Source organism: Pholis gunnellus (genome assembly GCF_910591455.1).
Source record: "Pholis gunnellus genome assembly, chromosome: 4".
Lineage (NCBI taxonomy): Eukaryota > Metazoa > Chordata > Actinopteri > Perciformes > Pholidae > Pholis > Pholis gunnellus.
Window position 1 is genome coordinate 4,307,331 of NC_136530.1, and position 18,686 is coordinate 4,326,016.

General features: G+C 44.7%; 1 protein-coding gene across 2 annotated transcripts; it reads right to left on the bottom strand.

The window, feature by feature from the left end:
* Nucleotides 1–77: 77 nt before the first annotated feature.
* arhgap45b (Rho GTPase activating protein 45b) lies at nucleotides 78–17,923 on the bottom strand (the record flags this gene model as incomplete). 2 transcript variants are annotated; one of them, XM_079158560.1, is made up of 24 exons in its annotated part: nucleotides 78–1,004; nucleotides 2,102–2,207; nucleotides 3,949–4,177; nucleotides 4,272–4,546; nucleotides 4,776–4,913; nucleotides 5,018–5,206; nucleotides 5,314–5,477; nucleotides 5,632–5,733; nucleotides 5,898–5,972; nucleotides 6,120–6,220; nucleotides 7,038–7,234; nucleotides 7,520–7,657; nucleotides 7,875–8,042; nucleotides 8,154–8,234; nucleotides 8,357–8,467; nucleotides 8,616–8,677; nucleotides 9,144–9,275; nucleotides 9,865–9,940; nucleotides 10,893–10,965; nucleotides 12,263–12,347; nucleotides 12,958–13,101; nucleotides 16,158–16,349; nucleotides 16,457–16,709; nucleotides 17,615–17,923. In XM_079158560.1, the coding sequence occupies 24 exons, from the start codon at nucleotides 17,921–17,923 to the stop codon at nucleotides 559–561; spliced, it is 3,846 nt and encodes a 1,281-aa protein (XP_079014686.1). In that variant the 3' UTR covers nucleotides 78–558. The 2 variants fall into 2 exon arrangements, with proteins under 2 accessions (XP_079014686.1, XP_079014687.1); XM_079158561.1 differs by lacking the exon at nucleotides 17,615–17,923 and adding an exon at nucleotides 17,178–17,379.
* Nucleotides 17,924–18,686: the final 763 nt, after the last annotated feature.

The following is an 18,686-nucleotide window of genomic DNA, read 5'->3' on the forward strand; positions in this document are numbered from 1 at the left end:
CCTTTAGTTCCCTGTGTCCCATTTCACATGTAAAATACATAAAAGACAATCAAAACAAGATTGTAGATGGAACAACAAAACTTTAAAATAAAAGTTTTATTATAATAGACCAAACATCCATAACAAGGCAATACAGGCAACATTTATAAGAGACTGCTAAATGTATTATTAAACTTTTTAGTGCTGGAATAAAACCGGCAGCACTTTTAATTTGCATCAAAATTCTGCACATTTAAATGCGACTTACTACCCACCTTTCCTCAAGCTCGCAACAGCAACGAGTAAAACATTTAAAAACGCATTTCTGCAGCAGTATGTATTTAATCATTTCAGTCAAAACTGCAAACAGCAGTAAGCAGGCAGAGGTTTTCACTGCCAGGATAGATCAGTACAGCTGGAAAATGTATTAAAATATTACATCTGGACGTACACAACACGATAGCCCCATCAGGTGCAGGGTTAGCTGGATTTTAATGAATAAAAACCAGATCAATAATCCCGTCACTCAACTCAAACTAACAGACTTCACACACACGCACAATGATTTTGATCATGAAATCAGACAAACTCAGGCTCACTGTCCCGGTTTCTGGTCAGGGGTAGTTTCTTTTGACACAGACGTGTCAGTGGAAACCCCGACAAGCTCAATAATGGGGAGAATGGGTAGTTGTTGTTGTTCTGGTTCACGTTGAGCTCGGCCAGAGAGGCGCTCAGGTCCTGCTCTGCCACTGTGTCTTCATCTGGTGGCCCGCTGTCCGGCAGCGCGGGGGGCTCCGCTGCAGCGTGGCCCTGATCTGCATCCTGTTCCGGGTCGGTTTGGGTCGCAGACTGGCTGGACAGGTCCAGACTGTCCCTGGAGCTCAGCTGGTCGTCGTCGTCCACGCTCACCTCGCTCTCCTGCTTCACCAGGCTGGGGTGGAGCACAGTCCTCTGGCCGCTATCGTCAGGCTCCGAGTCGGAGTCGGGGAGCTGCTCACTAGACCCCAGAGACCCCAAAGAACTTCCTAAATGGAGATAAAAGAGTCCAATGGTTGCACAGGGGTAAGATGTTTTTATTGCAGTTAAACTTTAAGGCCAAATCTTACAGATAATTCAATTTTTTAGAAGCAATACATTTGTAGGACGTCTACTTTTCAAAGGCATACTGTGCAGGAATTGTCGCTCACCGTTTGTAAACAACAACAAACTGTTCTAGTGCCCCTCCGCCACAACAACAGAGGCTCCCCCTGACCCGATTATCAGAACACAGCCCAGTGTACCACCTGCAGTAAAAGCAAACCCCACATTCACTCTCGTTTTGGAAAAAGTTTTAGAGCTTCCGCTTGTCGTTTACCTCGCTATATTTGCATCTTTTCCGGCGCTGTGTTTCGCCATCGTCATGGATTTCTCTGGGATGCGTGCTTGCACATGCTTGGGCGGTTTCACAACCAGTGACAAAACCCTGAACACAGTGAAATAGAGTGCTCCAGACTAACTTTTTAGCGCTACAAACCTTCTCGCTTGGTTGCATTAGAACATGATTTGGTTGCATCTTTATTTTTTGGTAACGCAATCGATGCTTTTGCATACCCCGCTTGCACGGTCGTCATCAGTGGTGTCTGAGTTGGGACCTCTCGTTGCCTCTCCATCTCCATCAGCCTCCTTCCTCTCTCTCCTCATTTTACTTTTGTAAATAATCAGCTACAGGGCGCTTCATTGTCGGAGCACGTTAACAGCTAAATGGAGGGTTTTGTAAAGTTCTACGCCGGTACGTTCATCACCCACTTTCTGAAGGGCACCTCTGTTTATGATCATCATGCATTTGCATGATTGTGTCCACGATAACTTTTAACACACGCAACAAAACTTGGTCGCAGTCTGGCTCCCCGTCTGTGCAGATACACAAACCATCGCACACCTCCAGAGGGTCATAAGAGGTGATTGAGTCTCTACATTATTTTAGTGAAATCCTTCATAGCATACCTTTAAATACCATGAAGTCAATGGGAGCGAGAAGAACATGAGTGAACTTTTTTTTAATTCCACTCTTTGAGGGGAAATTAGATTATTTTCAACAGTATTATAAAACCTAGGTTTCATTAAAGAAAATACAAAAACGTACCACATCCCTCCTCCATCTTGTCAGATTCTGGTTTATTTGGCTCCTCGCTGCCTCCATCCTCTTCTGCATCAGCAGAGCTCACAATCTTGTCATCTGCAATACTTTCCTGAACCAGGAGGGGGAAATGAAGAGATCGTTATCAGGAAAGACAGACTGTATATCAAAACATGCAAATCAGGAGGGAAAAGCTGTATTCCAATGAATCGTGACTGTAGGTCATAACTCTGGATGTGCTGATGTTTTAGTTTATTATATTTGTTTGCCTCTTGCCTCCTGACAGCAACAGGTAAACCAGGTTTTGTTCATGCTTGTAAATTATTGGCAGCTTCTCAGTCAGACCATCTTTCATTCGTTGGAGTAAAACCGGTTTCCACTTCTCTGGGGTGAACCAACAATTCCCAAATGACTCCTAAGGGTTCAAGTTCTCTTCTGTAAATATCTTATTCAAAAAAAATATTAAGATCTTTTTACGAGCAAACTTACACCCTAAAAAAAAAATACACTAAATTCTATTTTATTATGACTATATTTTATTTGTAACTAGCTGCTGTGGGAGGCTGTACTGAGACACGGTGGTGCAAAGTACACGGTTAGTATCCTTTCTGGTGACACAGTGACCCATTCATCCGAATGAAAAGCTACAATGCAAATGAGAAATGACCAAATATTTGGCTGTGGCGTCATAAATCCACAGGACCATGAATCAGGTCGTCACATCTAATGCCCGTTTATTTATTGCCTTCAAATTTCATATGAAAAGACCGACAACACCCCCAAGAGGCTCAGCGGCGTATTTCAGTGTCCAAAAAACTAAAAAGGTCACAGTTTCAACTTGTAATATGAACCCTTGTGCATCACAATAGGGACATTTGTTTTTACTTTTGGATCATTTTGGCTGCGTTAATGGCATACTTCTTATTTTGTATTTTGACGGTTCAATCTTCGCTCCGATAAGAGGAAATTTAATAAACAGTGTCGTCAAAATAGAGACACTCAGACCCTCGAGGACCAAAATGTCCCTGTTGAAACCCATTAAAAAAAGTTTTTTACCCACAGCCAGTACAGCAAAAACAATCATGCATTATATTATAACAGCTGTTCAGGGTTTCAACTAGCGGCATCGCAGTAAACAAAAATCAATGTTGCTAATCATTGACATGACCCAGACTGTGACTTCTCTCTTCAGCATACAGAAAATAATTCTAAGTTTTTTTCTTTTCAACAGTGGCGTTATGTAAACAAACTGGTATTTAAAGGGTTGAAATTCTGAAAATGAATGAAGATATGTCATTATAAATATATTCTGTATCTCTTTAGGTGTTGTTAATTAGTGTTTCGTTACAAACAATAATCATCTGGTCTTTGTGCTTAAATGTTATAATTCTATTGCTACTGTGATGTCCATATTAAATAAGTTAGAGTAAACTGGTTATCAGAACTGATTATGGTTAAAAAAAATTAACTGTGAAAATAGAAAATAATATTAATATAAATATTTTTATTGTCGTTTTAGGAAGTAACAAAGTAACAAGTGGGAGTTTCTCTTTTAATCTAAGTGCACAAAAAATAAAATTGCATAAAAAAAATCCATGGTGCATCAAAATCAATGTTGCTAATCATTGACATATCCCAGACTGATGTATGTAAAAAACCCTAGCATTTAACATGAATTATTACATCTTGTTTTTATGTAAAGAAACTGGCATTTAAAGTGTTAAGAATTCTAAAAAATGAATGAATATATTTTAGTAACGATCAGGACTGAAGCTGTTTGAAAAACTTCAATTCAGTGAAAGTGGAAAATAACATTTGATATATAATTTTTTTACAACTGTGCCCATCCATACCTGCTGCGAAGCAGTGCGAGAGGATTTGTGGGTCTGAGAGGTTTTGGACTGGAAGATGGACGAGTAGAAGACAATGAGGGACTCCACGATGCGGGCCTGGTGGGGGTAATCAACCAGAGAGGACAGGGATATCGTGGCCCCGGTCGGACGGGGGCGCATCAGGGAGGGACCAAACACAATACCCAGGTTACTGGGACTCATCTTGTTGTCTTCTTCTAGCTCTGCAATCCTGGAGGCACCAAGAGAGCGGAAGGATCAAGAATAAATAAAAAAGCCTGGAGTTTTATCTTCCTAATTAAACTTTTTTTTTTATAATTACTGACCTCCGGAGGTGGCGGATTATGTAGCGCAGCGTAGCGATGTTAGCCTTTGGCAACTCCTTCAGAAGCTCCTTCAGCTTGTCCACCAGGACCAGGACCTCTGGGTCGGTGTCGGGGCCCTGATCCACCAGCTCCGGCCCCTTGCCCCCCCCCGCTGGGTTGATACTGTTCGACTCGGCCTCCTCTCCCTCTGGTGTCTCTGCTTCACCCTGCAGACTCTCCTTCGCCAAACCCATCAGACTGTTGTACAGGCGGAACAGCATGATGGGCTCTGGAAGCTGGGGGGGGGGTTTGAAGGATACAAGGAGTGTTAGAGGGGCTGAATTATGAACGAACACACACTCTTTAAAGTATGGAGGAGCAAGAGAGGCGTGCAAATGACTACAGACGTTATATGTAACCAGATAAGTAAAGAGGTCCAGTGAGAGTGCTTTGTTCAGCTAAAATAAAAGGCAGTTTTTCCACTGGACCTTTTAAGCATACTGCGTTTTACTCTTGCGTGTGCACCTGTCTGAGGTAAAGCTTGAGGACGTTGCTGATGTCATGTGGTGAACACTGGGACAGCTCCACCAGCTCCTTGCCGTTCTCAAAGGCCTGACACAGCTTCTCCACACGCGTCTTCACCCCGTTCACCCGGTAGATGCCCTGCAAGGAGGAAGCGGACAGTTTAAAATAGACCCTGGGGAAAAGTATTCCAAGATGTCCAGCAGTGCTCACTCGTAAAACAAAAACAAAATTCACTTTCTCACCTTCATCTTGAGCGCTCGTCTCTCTATCTCGGAGATGCACTTGGTGATGATGAAGGGGATGCCGTCACTGGCGTCGCCGGCCACCTGAAAGAAGTCCCTGCCGAACAGCTGCAGACGGCCCTGCAGCTTCTTGTGGCCGCACTGGATGGCCAGAGTCTCCAGGCAGCGCTTGTGACACGCCAGGAAACACTGCGAGGACGGAGAAGAACGCGTTGACCTCACGAACAATCAGTGAGGTGCTTTGAGAGCTGCGTGTTCGTATCCCGGAGTCGGACACCAGATGAAGGGAGACTCACCTCCTCGCACTCGGCCCCCTGGAAGTAAACGTAGCTGTCGCATTCGCGGCACTTGGAAGGAGTCCGTAGCTTCCTCAGTCGGTGGGTATGCGCCGCTTTGGACAGGCCGATGTTACGGAAAGGTCTGGTGGACACCACCACATCGGGATCCATGCCGTTCATGTCTGAAGACAGAGACCCACATCATACAGGAAACTCACAGCCAGCAAATTAGGAAAAAAAACCACTTGAGACGCATCATCTTCATTACTCTTCTCTCAGTCTAGTCATGTTATTTAAATGTCACATCAAACAGTAATTACAATCTGTAAATCTTACTTGAAGCTTCAAATGAGGTCACATTCCCGTCTTTCTCATCTGCGTCCTCATTGGACGACATTGTTCCAGTGGACAACGTGCGAACAATTTTACTGATGTCACCTAGATTAAAAACACTCACATATGAATAAAGACGATCGCACATACTGCGCGCCTTTCAGTTGGGAAAACAAACCAACTAAATCTTTGATATGGTCATTTATGAATGAGATATTCTGGTGCACGTTCTTGTGAATCCGTTTCAACAACCCTCGGCTTTCACTCACTTGTGCTGGCAGTAGGAGACTCTAGGCCAACGCTGTCATCGCTCACTGTTGAACCCCACGACTTGTGGCCCTGCTCTGGGGATGACAAAGGGACAAGACTTAAAAATCACTTTCTTAACAGCGTTTTCTTTCAAAGGCTTACTTTTTAAATACGGAATGCAATGAACCAAGAACTCATCAACAGGAGTTGCTGTAACATCTCCAGCAGCAGGCATCACTTACTCTTGCGGTGAGCCTCTGTGTCTCTGTTGTCTCCAGATGCTGCTTCTGTCTGGCTCGTCTGCTCTGTGTTGAAACTGTCGTTCCTCAGTCTGTGGCCGTGGCTGCGATGTGGAATTAGAGGGCAACTTGTTTTAATTATTTTTTTTAATTATTTTTGGTAAATACACGTTTCTTTCTAGCTGAGAGTTAGATGAGACGATTAATACAACTCTCTCGTCTGTAGGCTAAAAAGGGTTTCCAGTTGTTGTGCTAAGCTAACTGGCTACAGCTTTATGTTCATGTCTTCTCATCTAACCGTCATCAAAAAAGCGTATGAGAATATACAGCAACATGTTTTTTTTTTAAGGAGGTATAATATCCAACAATTTACTAAAACAGAGACAAAAATATTCTCTCCCAATCATCACTTATCAGAAAGAGAGCGGACGCGCCACAGCAGGACGAAGGCTGCATTCATTCAAAATCCTGCACCTTCCTTGCTGGTCTGCCGATGCATCGATCATTACATTTGTGTTATTGTGTGTCTTAAAGGGTCAGTGTGGATTCAACAAAGTTACATAATAACATAAACTAACGGTAGACCAGAAACATCGTGTTCTGCAAGTTAAAATAACTGTTTTTGTTAATGGAGTCTTGTAGCTTTGAAGACAGCTGGATAGAACTGCTTCAGGTGCCGCTGGAAAAAGCTGTCTGATGGTAAAGCGCTGAAAATATTCGGATTTAAAAAGAATATATAATGTTTCTGCTGCCTCCGTCCTCAGCAGTACATTGCTTTGCTGCTGTGCTGGTACTCTTGTCTGTTTCTCCAAACTGTGGGCATGCAGAACACCATCTTTTTGTAGGTAATACACCGACTATAGACCTCATACAACCCAACATCAAAGACTACCCCTTTAAAAAGGTCGCAATTGATCTTACTGCGACGATGAGCTGGAGGGACAGTAGTTCTCAAATGTGTAGTGGACAGTCGGCTGCTCTGGCAGCTGCAGGTCTCGCACGTGGGCCGCGTACTGCTGGCCTGGGTCATACAGCTTACTGTTCTCACACAGAGTCTGGTAGTGGACCGGCAAGGCTACCGTCTGCATGTGCATGAGCTGGTAGTACGAGATGGTCGCCTGGTGGAGGAAAGAGTTACAACCAAAAGGATCAGGACAGAGTTTCTATTTGTCTTCTTGGATCACTGCTTTAACTCTAACTTGAGTATAGAATACGGAGCAATACAGGCACGTGTAAAAAAAAAAAAAACAGGTAAGAAGCTGACACCAGGAGAGAGAGAGTGTGAGTGAGTGAGTGAGTGAGTGAGTGAGTGAGTGAGTGAGTGAGTGAGTGAGTGAGTGAGTGAGTGAGTGAGTGAGTGAGTGAGTGAGTGAGTGAGTGAGTGAGTGTGTGTGTGTTCTGACCGAGCGGAGGGTCTGGTCGCTCTGTTTGATGACGTCCTGCAGTTGTCTCAGCACTGTGACCTTTGTGTGCTCCAGCTCCAGCTGCTGAGTGGTGGCATCAGCTATACAAGTCCGGTAGGTGGCCTCCGCCTCGTCTGACTGCACACACAAACGCACACATAACATTTTTTTAATTTGCAATTTACTACCAGTGTTTGTTTTTCTGTGGCAGCCAGATTAAACATTTTAAACATAACCACTTTGAAAAACAACATCTAGCTCTGGATATGTAAATCTTTTTTTGTTTGTTTTACTTCACAGTGATAAAGCTCTGAAACAACAGACATAGTGATAAAATAAAGTCATTGCTAAGAACCTTGTTGCGAGCCTCTTCCTCCACTCTTTTCTTCTTCTCCACAGACTTGGCTGTAGATCCTCCTCCCTCCTCCTCAGCTCGGCAGGCTGCTGTTTTGGCCTTATCGTACTCCTCGCAGCGGACCATGTAGACTTGCTTGGCTTTCCGCAGGTTCACCTCACACTCCATCTGAAAGGCAAGTCATTGTTGGCCCTGATAATTCCTTATTGCTACTTTGAGATGAATAAAAACAGTCTCACTGCAAACGCTTGCTCACGTGTACAAAGTACGAAGTCGTACCAGTTTTCTCTTGGCTCGAATCCAGTGCTCCTTGATCTCCTTCCGTCTCTTTTCATGCTCCTGCTTACGCTGCATCAGCGGCTGCACAGACAAACACAGATCGACACCATGTGGATGAAGAGCATGAGCATGCATGAGTGACTGTCACACACACACGACTAACAGAAGTTGTTCACGTTGCAACAAACTTTGGTTAAGTTTACCTGGATGAAGGTCTGGGTGTGCAGGGTGGTGTTGGCCTGCTGCAGACCCACACTCTGCTCCTGGTCCTGATCCAGAGCCACAGAGTAGATGGAGAAGAGGGGCATCTGGGGCTGGAAGGAGCCAAGACCAACACGGAAAGAGAAGGTTTGATATCAGACACAAACAGAGAGACGAAATGCCGCATCGCTTTAAGTTGTTAACATTCGATATCACAGATAACTAGAGAGATAGTCAGAGGTGGAATAAATGGAGGTTTACGTGTGTTATGCTGTGTTTGCAGGACTGGTACAATCTCTGGAGGCCTTTGGAAAACTCAGTCTCTGGTCAAATAGAAGAAAAGAGTACACTGTGTTAGCAGAGCTTTTCTTCAGTGGTTCATATACTACAGATACAACTATAGAGTGCTGAAGGGGTGAGTCCCAAAATCAGAACATTTGTGAAGATTATTTTGCTTTGCCACAGTTTATTTTCTGCAATATTTCAAAATCCAATGGAAAAAGCTTTTTGTCGAGGAAACCAGTGCGATGCTAGCTTCCGGGTTGGCCGACAAAAATACGTCACACCTGCAGCAGCTATTATCTTACATCACTGTTTTATCATTAGAATCACAATCATCATTATAATTAATAATTTATCTTAAAACATGTCAAGAAAATTACAAACAATCACAATTTGCTGAAGCTCCAACCTGTGCTATTCTCATCTTCTGTCACATAACCGAATATCAAATTGCATCAAAGGATATGACGTCCCATAATAAACTGAGCCTCCGACACTCCCACTCACCCAGCGAGGTCCTCTTCTCCACGTAGCTCATCAGGTCCTTCATGTACTTGGAAATGGTTTTGGCGTAGAGCAGAGCGGAGTCCACCCCTCCCTCGCTGTTCTGGAGGATCACGTCCACTTCCTCGGCTCTGCCTACGCATCGACACACAAACACAGGTCACTGCACAGGAACAAGCACAGCCTGCTGCTGCGACAACATTCAACTGTTTTGGATGATTAGCATTTGTGGGAGGGAGAAAAAAAAAAGAAAGTCTGCAGTCGAAGTGCGAAGATTCAGAGCTATGTGTTGTATTTTGGCGAAGACGACTTGTCGCCACTGTGATCAAAACTGGAATTTTCAAATACTGTTGGAAACATTTTTCTTAGATTTGATGTCATAAAAGTGGGTTTCTGCAGCTGAGCTGGCCCTCCTGCTGTGAAACACATCGGTGTACCACAGTCTTTACGTCAGCAGGGGGAGACCTCCCAGACACAGTGTGTGTGGAACAACATGTGAACGTTTTCATGAACCGAATAAAGGTTGGATAACCACTTCCTACTGTAAACTCATAACAGGGTACAACACAAACATGCAAAAACAGCATGAAACAGTAGCTTTTTTTAAAAAAAATTTTAAACAAAAAGGGGAAGTGACTGGAGGGACAGAGGTGTAGAAGTGTCACAGATATCAGTCACGAGGGACTGAGAGACGTGTGAGAGGAGGAGCAGCTGATCGGCCTACCCATGTCCTGCAGGTCGCTCCTGAACTGTCCCCCGTCTGCTCCCTGTCCCGCTGCAGCGTACAAGTTCTCCATCGACTACACGGCACAAAGATGAGTCATTACTGACAGACACGCATCAGGGCTCGTCATCCACGGAGGGATGTTTTTTGATTTCTTTTACACCATCAAGTGGAAAGTTGGGAGTGGAAATCACCTTACGTACAGACAGTGGTAGTTCTTTCTGCCGAATTGGTGCCACATGCACATTCTAATCTTTTTTCCCAGCTGTACGTTGAGATTGACACCGCTTTCTTTCAGTATGTATGACAGGTTGAGAAAACCTTTAAATACTTTTCGTCCACACTGAAGCTGCTCTGACAAAGTACGCACTGCTGCATGCAGTAATAGAAATACAATTGGGACTTACTACCTCGACAAAACATTGCACCGTGAACTCCATATAGTATATCTGCTGCGCAGAGGATTGTGGGTAAGAATAGCAAGAAAAACGTATTGCAAAATGCGAGCAGATGCAGTAGGACATCCTGGTATTACTGCACGTCATACTGCATCTGACACGCTAAATATTTGTCTTGCATACTAAATAGTATGGTGGTATTAGTATCGGAACGCACTGACAATGTTGGTCTTCCGGAGACTCAATCATTCTACTTCCTGTTGATCACGTAACATGTGGAATACCCCAAATGTTTAGGGGGTGGGGGGTCAGGGTGATGGGACTAGGTGAACAACTGATGACATGACTAAAATGTGCATTTCCGAAGAAAAACACATATTTTATGTCTAAATTGTACATAGACTTCTGATGGATTCTAATAATTATATTTCTTGGTGAAGTGTACCGTTCTATAAAGTGGGGACGGGCTACAACCTTTAGGTTTTACATGTTTTTATCCTGTAAAACCTAAATCTTTATCTTCAACCTGCAGTAAGGACAAAGTGCAGGACACTTTGCTTGATAATAAAATGTATAAGATTATTCCCATTATATTTGTGTGTGTATGAAGTAGCTCTGTATTAAACTCACCCTGCTCTTCTCAGTGGGCAGCAGGGAGAGCAACGTGCTGCTGTCCACCTCTCCCATCAGCAGCTCAGACACACTGAGGAGAAACAACACAGACAGCTTTACATTGGGCAACATCAGAGACGTAAATATAATCTGGATGTGAGGAGAGGTCACGGTGGAAAAGAACGAGGCAGCAATAATCATCCCTTTGTGTGTGAAAAATTAGATTAGAAAAAAAAGAGGAAGGGGCCCTCATGGAAAGTCTCCACAGGTACACATGTACTGGAGGAGGGAAGTGATCGAATATGTTCAATTTGAGTTACTTTCCTCTACCTGGGATGGTCTTACTCGCCAACGTTCATTCTTTATGTCAAAGAACTCATTTTCTTTCAGAATCAGAATCCTGTTTATTGCCAAGTAAGAAGTAACAAATACAGAAGAAATTTACAATAAAAATATGAAAAGAAACTTGTAAAAAACATGTACAATAGAGCTGAATTAAAATGAGAGCAACTTTTAGATGTAGTAGTTTGGTGCAGAAATAAATGAAACCTAACAGATCCCTCATCCACTCCAAATCCCTTTGACATCTTTCATTTAATTATTTAGACTAAACAACAACAAAAGTGGCGTCTCCATCTTGGTGTTTTTCTGTTCATGACATGAAAATGAGTCGAACAGAGGAAGAGAGGAGGAGAGAATGAGGAAACAGACACATCAGGCAGATTTCAACCGTCTCTGCCAGCTCACTTCCTCCTGAAGCTCTGTGACAGATGTCTGAACCCTGAAATGGCACAGACTAACATGTGATAACTGTTGGTGCAATGCGCTCCAACTACACACAATAAAACTGACACATTTCTCTACTCTGGGTTCACTTTTATTTATCATATTATTATTTTTTAAAGACTGAAAACGTAAAAAAACTGATTTTACGCTTTCATAGTTGCCACGTTTAATGCGTTTGGTCTCGATTCCTCTAGAGGAACAGTCTAGTGACTTGTTATCTCCTCCGTCTGCAGCGATCTGCCTGGTAGTCAACAGCAATTTCTAGTTTTGGTTTTGTGTCATACGGTAGAAGAAAAAAGAACCACTTCCTGTTTTCGGCTCAGCCTCATGCAAATGTGTCACCATCGCTGCAGTTTTCACTCCAAATTCCCAACAACGGACCCCCACCCCCACCCCCACCCCCACACACACACACACACACACACACACACACACACACACACACACACACACACACACACACACACACACACCTTCTGTCCGAGGTTAGAAACACTTCCTTAGTCATTGAAGGGACAATAACTATGTCATACCACTTAAGGATTAAAAAGGTTGTAATTTGATCGTCAGACATGTTGTGTGAAGGTGCATCAGATACTCACTTGCTGCTAAAAGCAACTGCAATGGTTTCAATTGCCTTCTCAAAGTCGTTTTTATCCGCCTCGTTACAAGCTTCATAGTGGAAACCTGAAAAATCACAACCATGCATGCGCTCAGGTTTCAGTTGTGGTTTGAAATACACGTCTGACCAAATGAACTCAGTCACCTGCACATCAAACTATATGATGAATGAAAGAAGTTATCCCCAGCAAACCAGTCAAAAAAAATGAGAAGATGTGTAAGTATTGTTGCACTTTAAATAGCAGCTTTTTCACTAAACCTCAGTTCATGGCTGAAGCAGATTCTTCGACCTTTGTTATATATTTTTTTTTTTGACGATCCACTGTATGAACCCGTTTAGACTGATAGATTCCCCCCTTCCCATGATAACATTCAGTATACAACTTTAACTATGCAGGGAAAATAAGTAAATAAACAAACATAAAGCATGCAAAATAATCAGAGTTACAGTAAAAAAATGAATAAGGGCATTAACATGCATAAAAACACTACAGGAGGGAAGCAGTCAAATGTGAACTTGTCTTTTATTTAACACTCCTAATTACATAAAAATAGACCGAAGACTTTACTCAGCCATAAAGTTATCAGAGCCTAAAGCATCAACCCGGCAAAGTAATAATGCCAAATAAGGCGGGTCTGATGGTTGTGAGGATTCAGAGAGCGAATCCTGACTCACCTTTGACTTTGGATATGAGCTTGCCGGCAGCAGTGAGGATCTCCACGGTGTTGAGCAGAGGGTAGGTGTTGATGACCTGACGCAGCACCCGCAGGACCTCCCCCAGGCACTCGTGAGCCACGGGCCGCTGACTCTCCTTCTTACCTGGACGAGAGGGACGAAGGAGAAAAGGTGTGTTTGGAGACCGTGAGAGGAGCAACAACAGTAACGCAGTGATATCTCAACGGGCTGTAAAAGACCACATCCCGGCTTTATCGCATAAACTAGGAGGCATTTACACTTTAAATTGGGTGCCAATGTGACAGAATGTGACATGCAGTGCCATATAAGCTGCAATACATGGTAGAAAACGTGCATGCTGATTTCTTTGGCCCCTCAGACAGGCTGAGTCCACCACTGCTTGTAAGCAGTCGGGGGCTCAGCTCAACCCTAGAGGGGGGTCCGGGGGTTTTTTAGTTACATAACATAGGTAGGGTAGGGATTTAGGATAAAGAGCATTACTAATCTTGAAACCTATTTTGTGACACTATGCTGGTAGAGTTCACAGAATAAAGGTTACCTTTAGACAGAGCCAGGCTAGCTGTGTCCCCCTCGTTTCCAGTCTTTATGCTAAGCTAAGAGGCTACCGGCTTTATATTCACCACACAAATATGAGACCGGCATCGATCTTCTCATCTTTACTCGCTGCAAGAAAAGCAAATAAATGTCGACGAGTGTTCCTTTAAGTCAGTGTTTCAATCGTTTCTGCGTAGCGGATGGAGACGGACACTGAGCACAAACAGTAAGGTCAGTGATAACAGGTCCAGACAGGTCAAAGCTCCTCTGCTTTGATGTCACTAGTGACACATTTGAGGCCTGCATCCTCATTTCCTCCCAACACACACACACACACACACACACACACACACACACACACACACACACACACACACACACACACACACACACACACAACTTTGTTTTCTGTCTAATGTTGCAACCTCATACTCTTCTGTGAACCCTTTTTTTTTTTTTTCTTTCTAGAATGGAGGCAGCTCGGCCAGAGGGCAGCCGATCCTCCCGTCCTCCCACAACAAGTGTGTCAGAGTGTCTGAGCTGCAGCAGAGACAATAAGAACACAGTGACCTGAACATCACGCCGGAGAGGGATGTGGTCATCTCTATTGTTGTGCAAGATTAGAAACTAATTATGGTGCACAACATCTGCTTTCTGCGGCTCACGAAAAACAAAATCACTTTACTCTCGCCTCGGTTGATGTTAAAAGAAATAAAATAAGCGAGAGCTAGCATGCCGCTCCAGATTAAGTGGCACGTTGGATCACAGACGGGAGGACACGAGGCCAAAACTCTGATTGTGCTGCTGATTAAAAGGGCGAAGAGGAGGGGTCACGTCACGGGGACGCAGCCAGCCTATCGCAGGAGGAAATGTGGACGAGGCCCTTCTGTCGGAGGCCATCCATCATGGCTTCCTGTTTAGAAAGCGCTCTCTGGGTGGAGAACAAGACGGAACAGAGCCAGATAACGGCAGACAGAAGGACGCGCAAACAAAAACTCGTTCAGTTTCATTTGAACCACAGAACCCTTCCCCAACCATAATGACGTCAACCTCAGACGTGAAAAACAACTTTCTAGTTTGTTTCAGCAGGTGGAGTCGACTCCGGGGTGGTTGCATTTAACTCCAAGGAGGAAAGGTTTAGACGTTTCGCCAGTTTTAAACCTGTGCGAGTGTGTGTGTGAGGCTGCAGTAAACAAGAAGCCGGCTTCCTGCTGGAGACAAGAGTGCGGTTGAGTCTGTGGGCGCAGCGGAAACGCAGCCCTACACTTGGAGAGAGGACGCTCACAGGAACTTGTTCACTTGCTTGTGCAAGGTGGCTCCTCCCTTGTTCTCCCTCCTCCTCCCCCACACAGTACGCACACATGTCGGTGAACACAACTGAAGCAACATTGCCAAAAACCTTTTGTGGACACCTCATGTCCTCTTTGTGCGTGTGTCAAAAGGGCCTGGAGCTTGAAACACAAAAAGGGGAAGAGGCCAAACTGTATTGTTCCATCTAAACTCACATGTACACAACACACAACACAGTCGCCCTGTTCACACCTGGAGCGGACGGCTCAGAGTACGTCAGTTCACACCTGGCGTCAGAATGAGTCTCCAGTGACCACTTGTGACCAAATCTCACTCCGCCGCTCTTTATGCAAATAATCACGTCCATCACTCTCTGATGGCAAAGACTAAATGCAACGTTTTGGGTTGTTTTTTATTTTAGCCGCCGTGAGGCAGCGATGCACTTCCTGTACCAAGCCTGCCGGAAATTAAAAGAAGAAGAAATGACAACGACACAGACCGTTGGTTCGTCGGCGTGTGTGCCAAGCGAACCAAATCGCAGAAGATGTTTGAAGCACTCGTAATAAATCTCTACGGACTTTTCTAAATTTCCAGATGTCGTGGACAAAGCCAGTTAAACTGATTTGAGAACCAAATGGAGAAAAAAGGAGGAACAAATCGGGGACACATGATACGTTGTCAAACGCCTCCCTGACCACCTCAGTGGTGTGAGTGATCGGATCACAACGCGTCTACAGTTTACACTTTTATTTAGCGCGGTCCACTTCTGATCCGATTGCCTTTTGGCATTTTAAAACCATGAGGGTCAACGAGGTTTTGTCTTCACGGTGGTGAAAACAAGCCTTTTTCATTTCTTTAGTTTTGTGTTCGCAGCACAGAGCATGTGACTCGAACCCAAAACAACCAATCAAACTCGTTTCTGTGCCTTTTGGCAAAAATGTACCAGCTGACAAGACAGACAGGAGCCAAACTCATATTGATGGTAAATATTTGAGACCTTCTGAATCAAACGTGAGGTCAATGACTGCTGAAAGCTTTTAAGAGACACTACAGGGGAATAAAGTAACATTTCAATGAACAAATAGCCTCGTGAAACTTCCCTAGTTGATTACCAAAATTAATATATTTTGAAATTTTATGTTTAAATATACAAATGAGGCATTATCTAATGGTAACTTTTGGTGAATTTAGGAGAAATCTACAGACAAAGTAGTAAAATAAACACCTAAATGTGTATTTTTGATGTTTTTGCTCCACTTGACATGTTATGAAGGCTAAACAGCCCTAAATCTCAAACTGTACCAGAGCATGAAAGCACATTTTCAGCCTCCCCTTAAAAACGTCATCCCGTTTACCTTCAGCCATCACGACGTCCTTCAGCTTCTCCACAGCCTCTGCGAAGCGCGCCACGTCCCTCAGCAGGGCCGGGATGTCCTCCACCTCGATGGCGGTGCTCTCTGGACCGTCAGACGGGGTCGTCGGGGTCGTCGGGGTCAAGGCCCCTTTGCTCTGGCCTTTAGTGAACACCCACGACTGGAGCGGGAAACCTGAGACGACACACAGAACAACCGTTGCATTTAAAAGCAGGCAAAAACAACAAACATTTTACAGCGCCAAAATAATTCTGCATGATTCATGATGCTTCGAACCAGACCTGCAGCGCTGGCGTGTCGGCTCAGCGCCGTCGGCCTCCTCAGGGTGGCCACAGGTGACGGGCAGCCCACCCCTTGCATCGCCGCCAGCTTGCCGTGCTGGACGCTGGGGGTGCTGGGGCAGGACAGGGAGGGGTCCTGCGCCCCGGCGGACGTTGGGGTGAGAGTTGAAGAGGAGGAGGAAGAGGACCAGGGCGAAGAGGAGAGGCATGCATCGCCTGCATCGTTCCGAGGCTTCTCCTGCAGGATGGACAGCTGAGAGACGCACAGGAGCGAGAAGACAAACAAAAGAAAAAAGAAAAGTCAAGATGATCACACGAGTTTCACAGCTCAACCCTGACGGCGTGAGGGCGCCCGGTGTTCACGCGTCCCCTTTCCTTCTGTGGACTCAAACACAGCAGCACTTGTTGTTGGTAAACACACATGTGGAGGCTTTCACAAGATCCTGCGTTACGTTATGCAACACTTCCTGACTCCGAGCCGCTGTCGGGTGTGGCAGACAGAGCAGAGCATAGAAATGTCATTTTCTACTGTTTGGATGAAGAAAAGTGATATTTTTTGCAGCGAAGTTACCTTCAAACAGTAAATAAAAAGTCACAGAATAAGTGCATCTTATCTGCCACTTATAGTGGACGTAAATGGGTACAGTTCAGGGCCTGACAAGTGATTCTCTGGCAACGCACAAACACAAAATGGCTACATGCATACACACTCGAGACATACCTGCTTAAGCCATACGTTGTGCTTGTCGGGCAGTATGTCCAGCTTGTCCTTGGCCTCAGCTTTCTTAACTCTCTGACTGAAGGAGTAAGTGTAGCTTCTTCTGCCCCCACGTTTCAGCATGCTAACGCCCCCCTCTTACAGCTTAGTCCCCATTCTAACTAAAGGCAAACTAGAAGGCCCCCTCTTGAAAGTGACACTGCAGGTATGAGAACAGATGAGTCAGCGTACACTCACATCTGAACTCTGCATAAAGTTTGTTTCACACAGTTATCACAAAAACTAAACCAAACTTATATCTATAACTTATAGTTGGTATCCATCACCCCTTGTCCGGAGCCCTCTCTGCAGCCTGTCCCCTCCTGCTGAAGGTCATCTGACTGACACTGACACTGACACACACACGCACACGGAAACCAAAAGTGATGCGCTATACTCACAGACGGGGCGCTGCTCTGCGGCCCGGGGCTTCCTGCTCGGCTCTTCTTCGAGATGGAGGGCGTCTTGATCAGTTCCCGTTTCTTCCTGGCGAACATCTTCAGCGTACCTTTGCCGTCCATCCCGACTTCTTTGAGTTTTACGCGCAGCCCCCCCACCCACCCCCCGATTCGCCACTTGTGCGCTCTGTCGCCGCTGCTCGCGCTCAGCGGACCGTCCTCGGTGCCATACGCGCCAACGTGCAGCCACGCTAAGTGTCCGTCTGTCTTCCTCCTGTTGTTGCTGCTGCTGCTGCTGCTGTTGTCGCACATCGAGCCGCGCAGACTCACTGGCAGAGAGACAGACAGCTCGCCGCGTGCGCACCCTGCATCCGCTTTGCGCGCGTGCGTTTAGTTTCCCTCAACGGAGGAGGGGGAGGAGGAGGAGGTGGAGGGATACGCGGGTGATTAAATACAACTTTTAAACTGTGGGGTTTTCTGGACGATTAATTGCGTTTAAATTACACTCAAGAAACTGTATTCCAGAACTTTAAACTATCTCATTAATTCAAAACTAACTTGGAAGGAGATGTAACTGCGTCCTGACGCAAAACCAAACACAAACAAACAACCGCTGCTTTGTTCAGAGTCACAGTCATCAGTTCATCCTTCACACACGTGTGTGTTTCCAACATGTGACCTGAAGCTTTTCATGATGTCCTTCCGCCTCCGCGTGCACCTGCTGCAGACATCAAAATTAATCAAATAAAAGAAAACTGGGGAGATAGATGTTAATACATTTGTAAGGTGGAGAGAAATGAATTAATAATGAGTATTGAAGTGTTTGCACCCTCATCTTGGTGTGAGCAACATATTCATTTTAAATTAGATTATTTTATTAACATGGAAGATCTTGAAAACAGGATTAAGGACTATTTGAACATAATCTGTCCCGTTTCTGAATCTCAATGCTAATTCATTGGTTGATGCAAGTTGCTGTGTGTAAAAAGACGGTTCTTGTCTCGTTTACGTGACATTTTTATGTTGTTTTTAACTTTTTTATTATGCTTGAATCCTTGAACCTCTTATGCTGCCG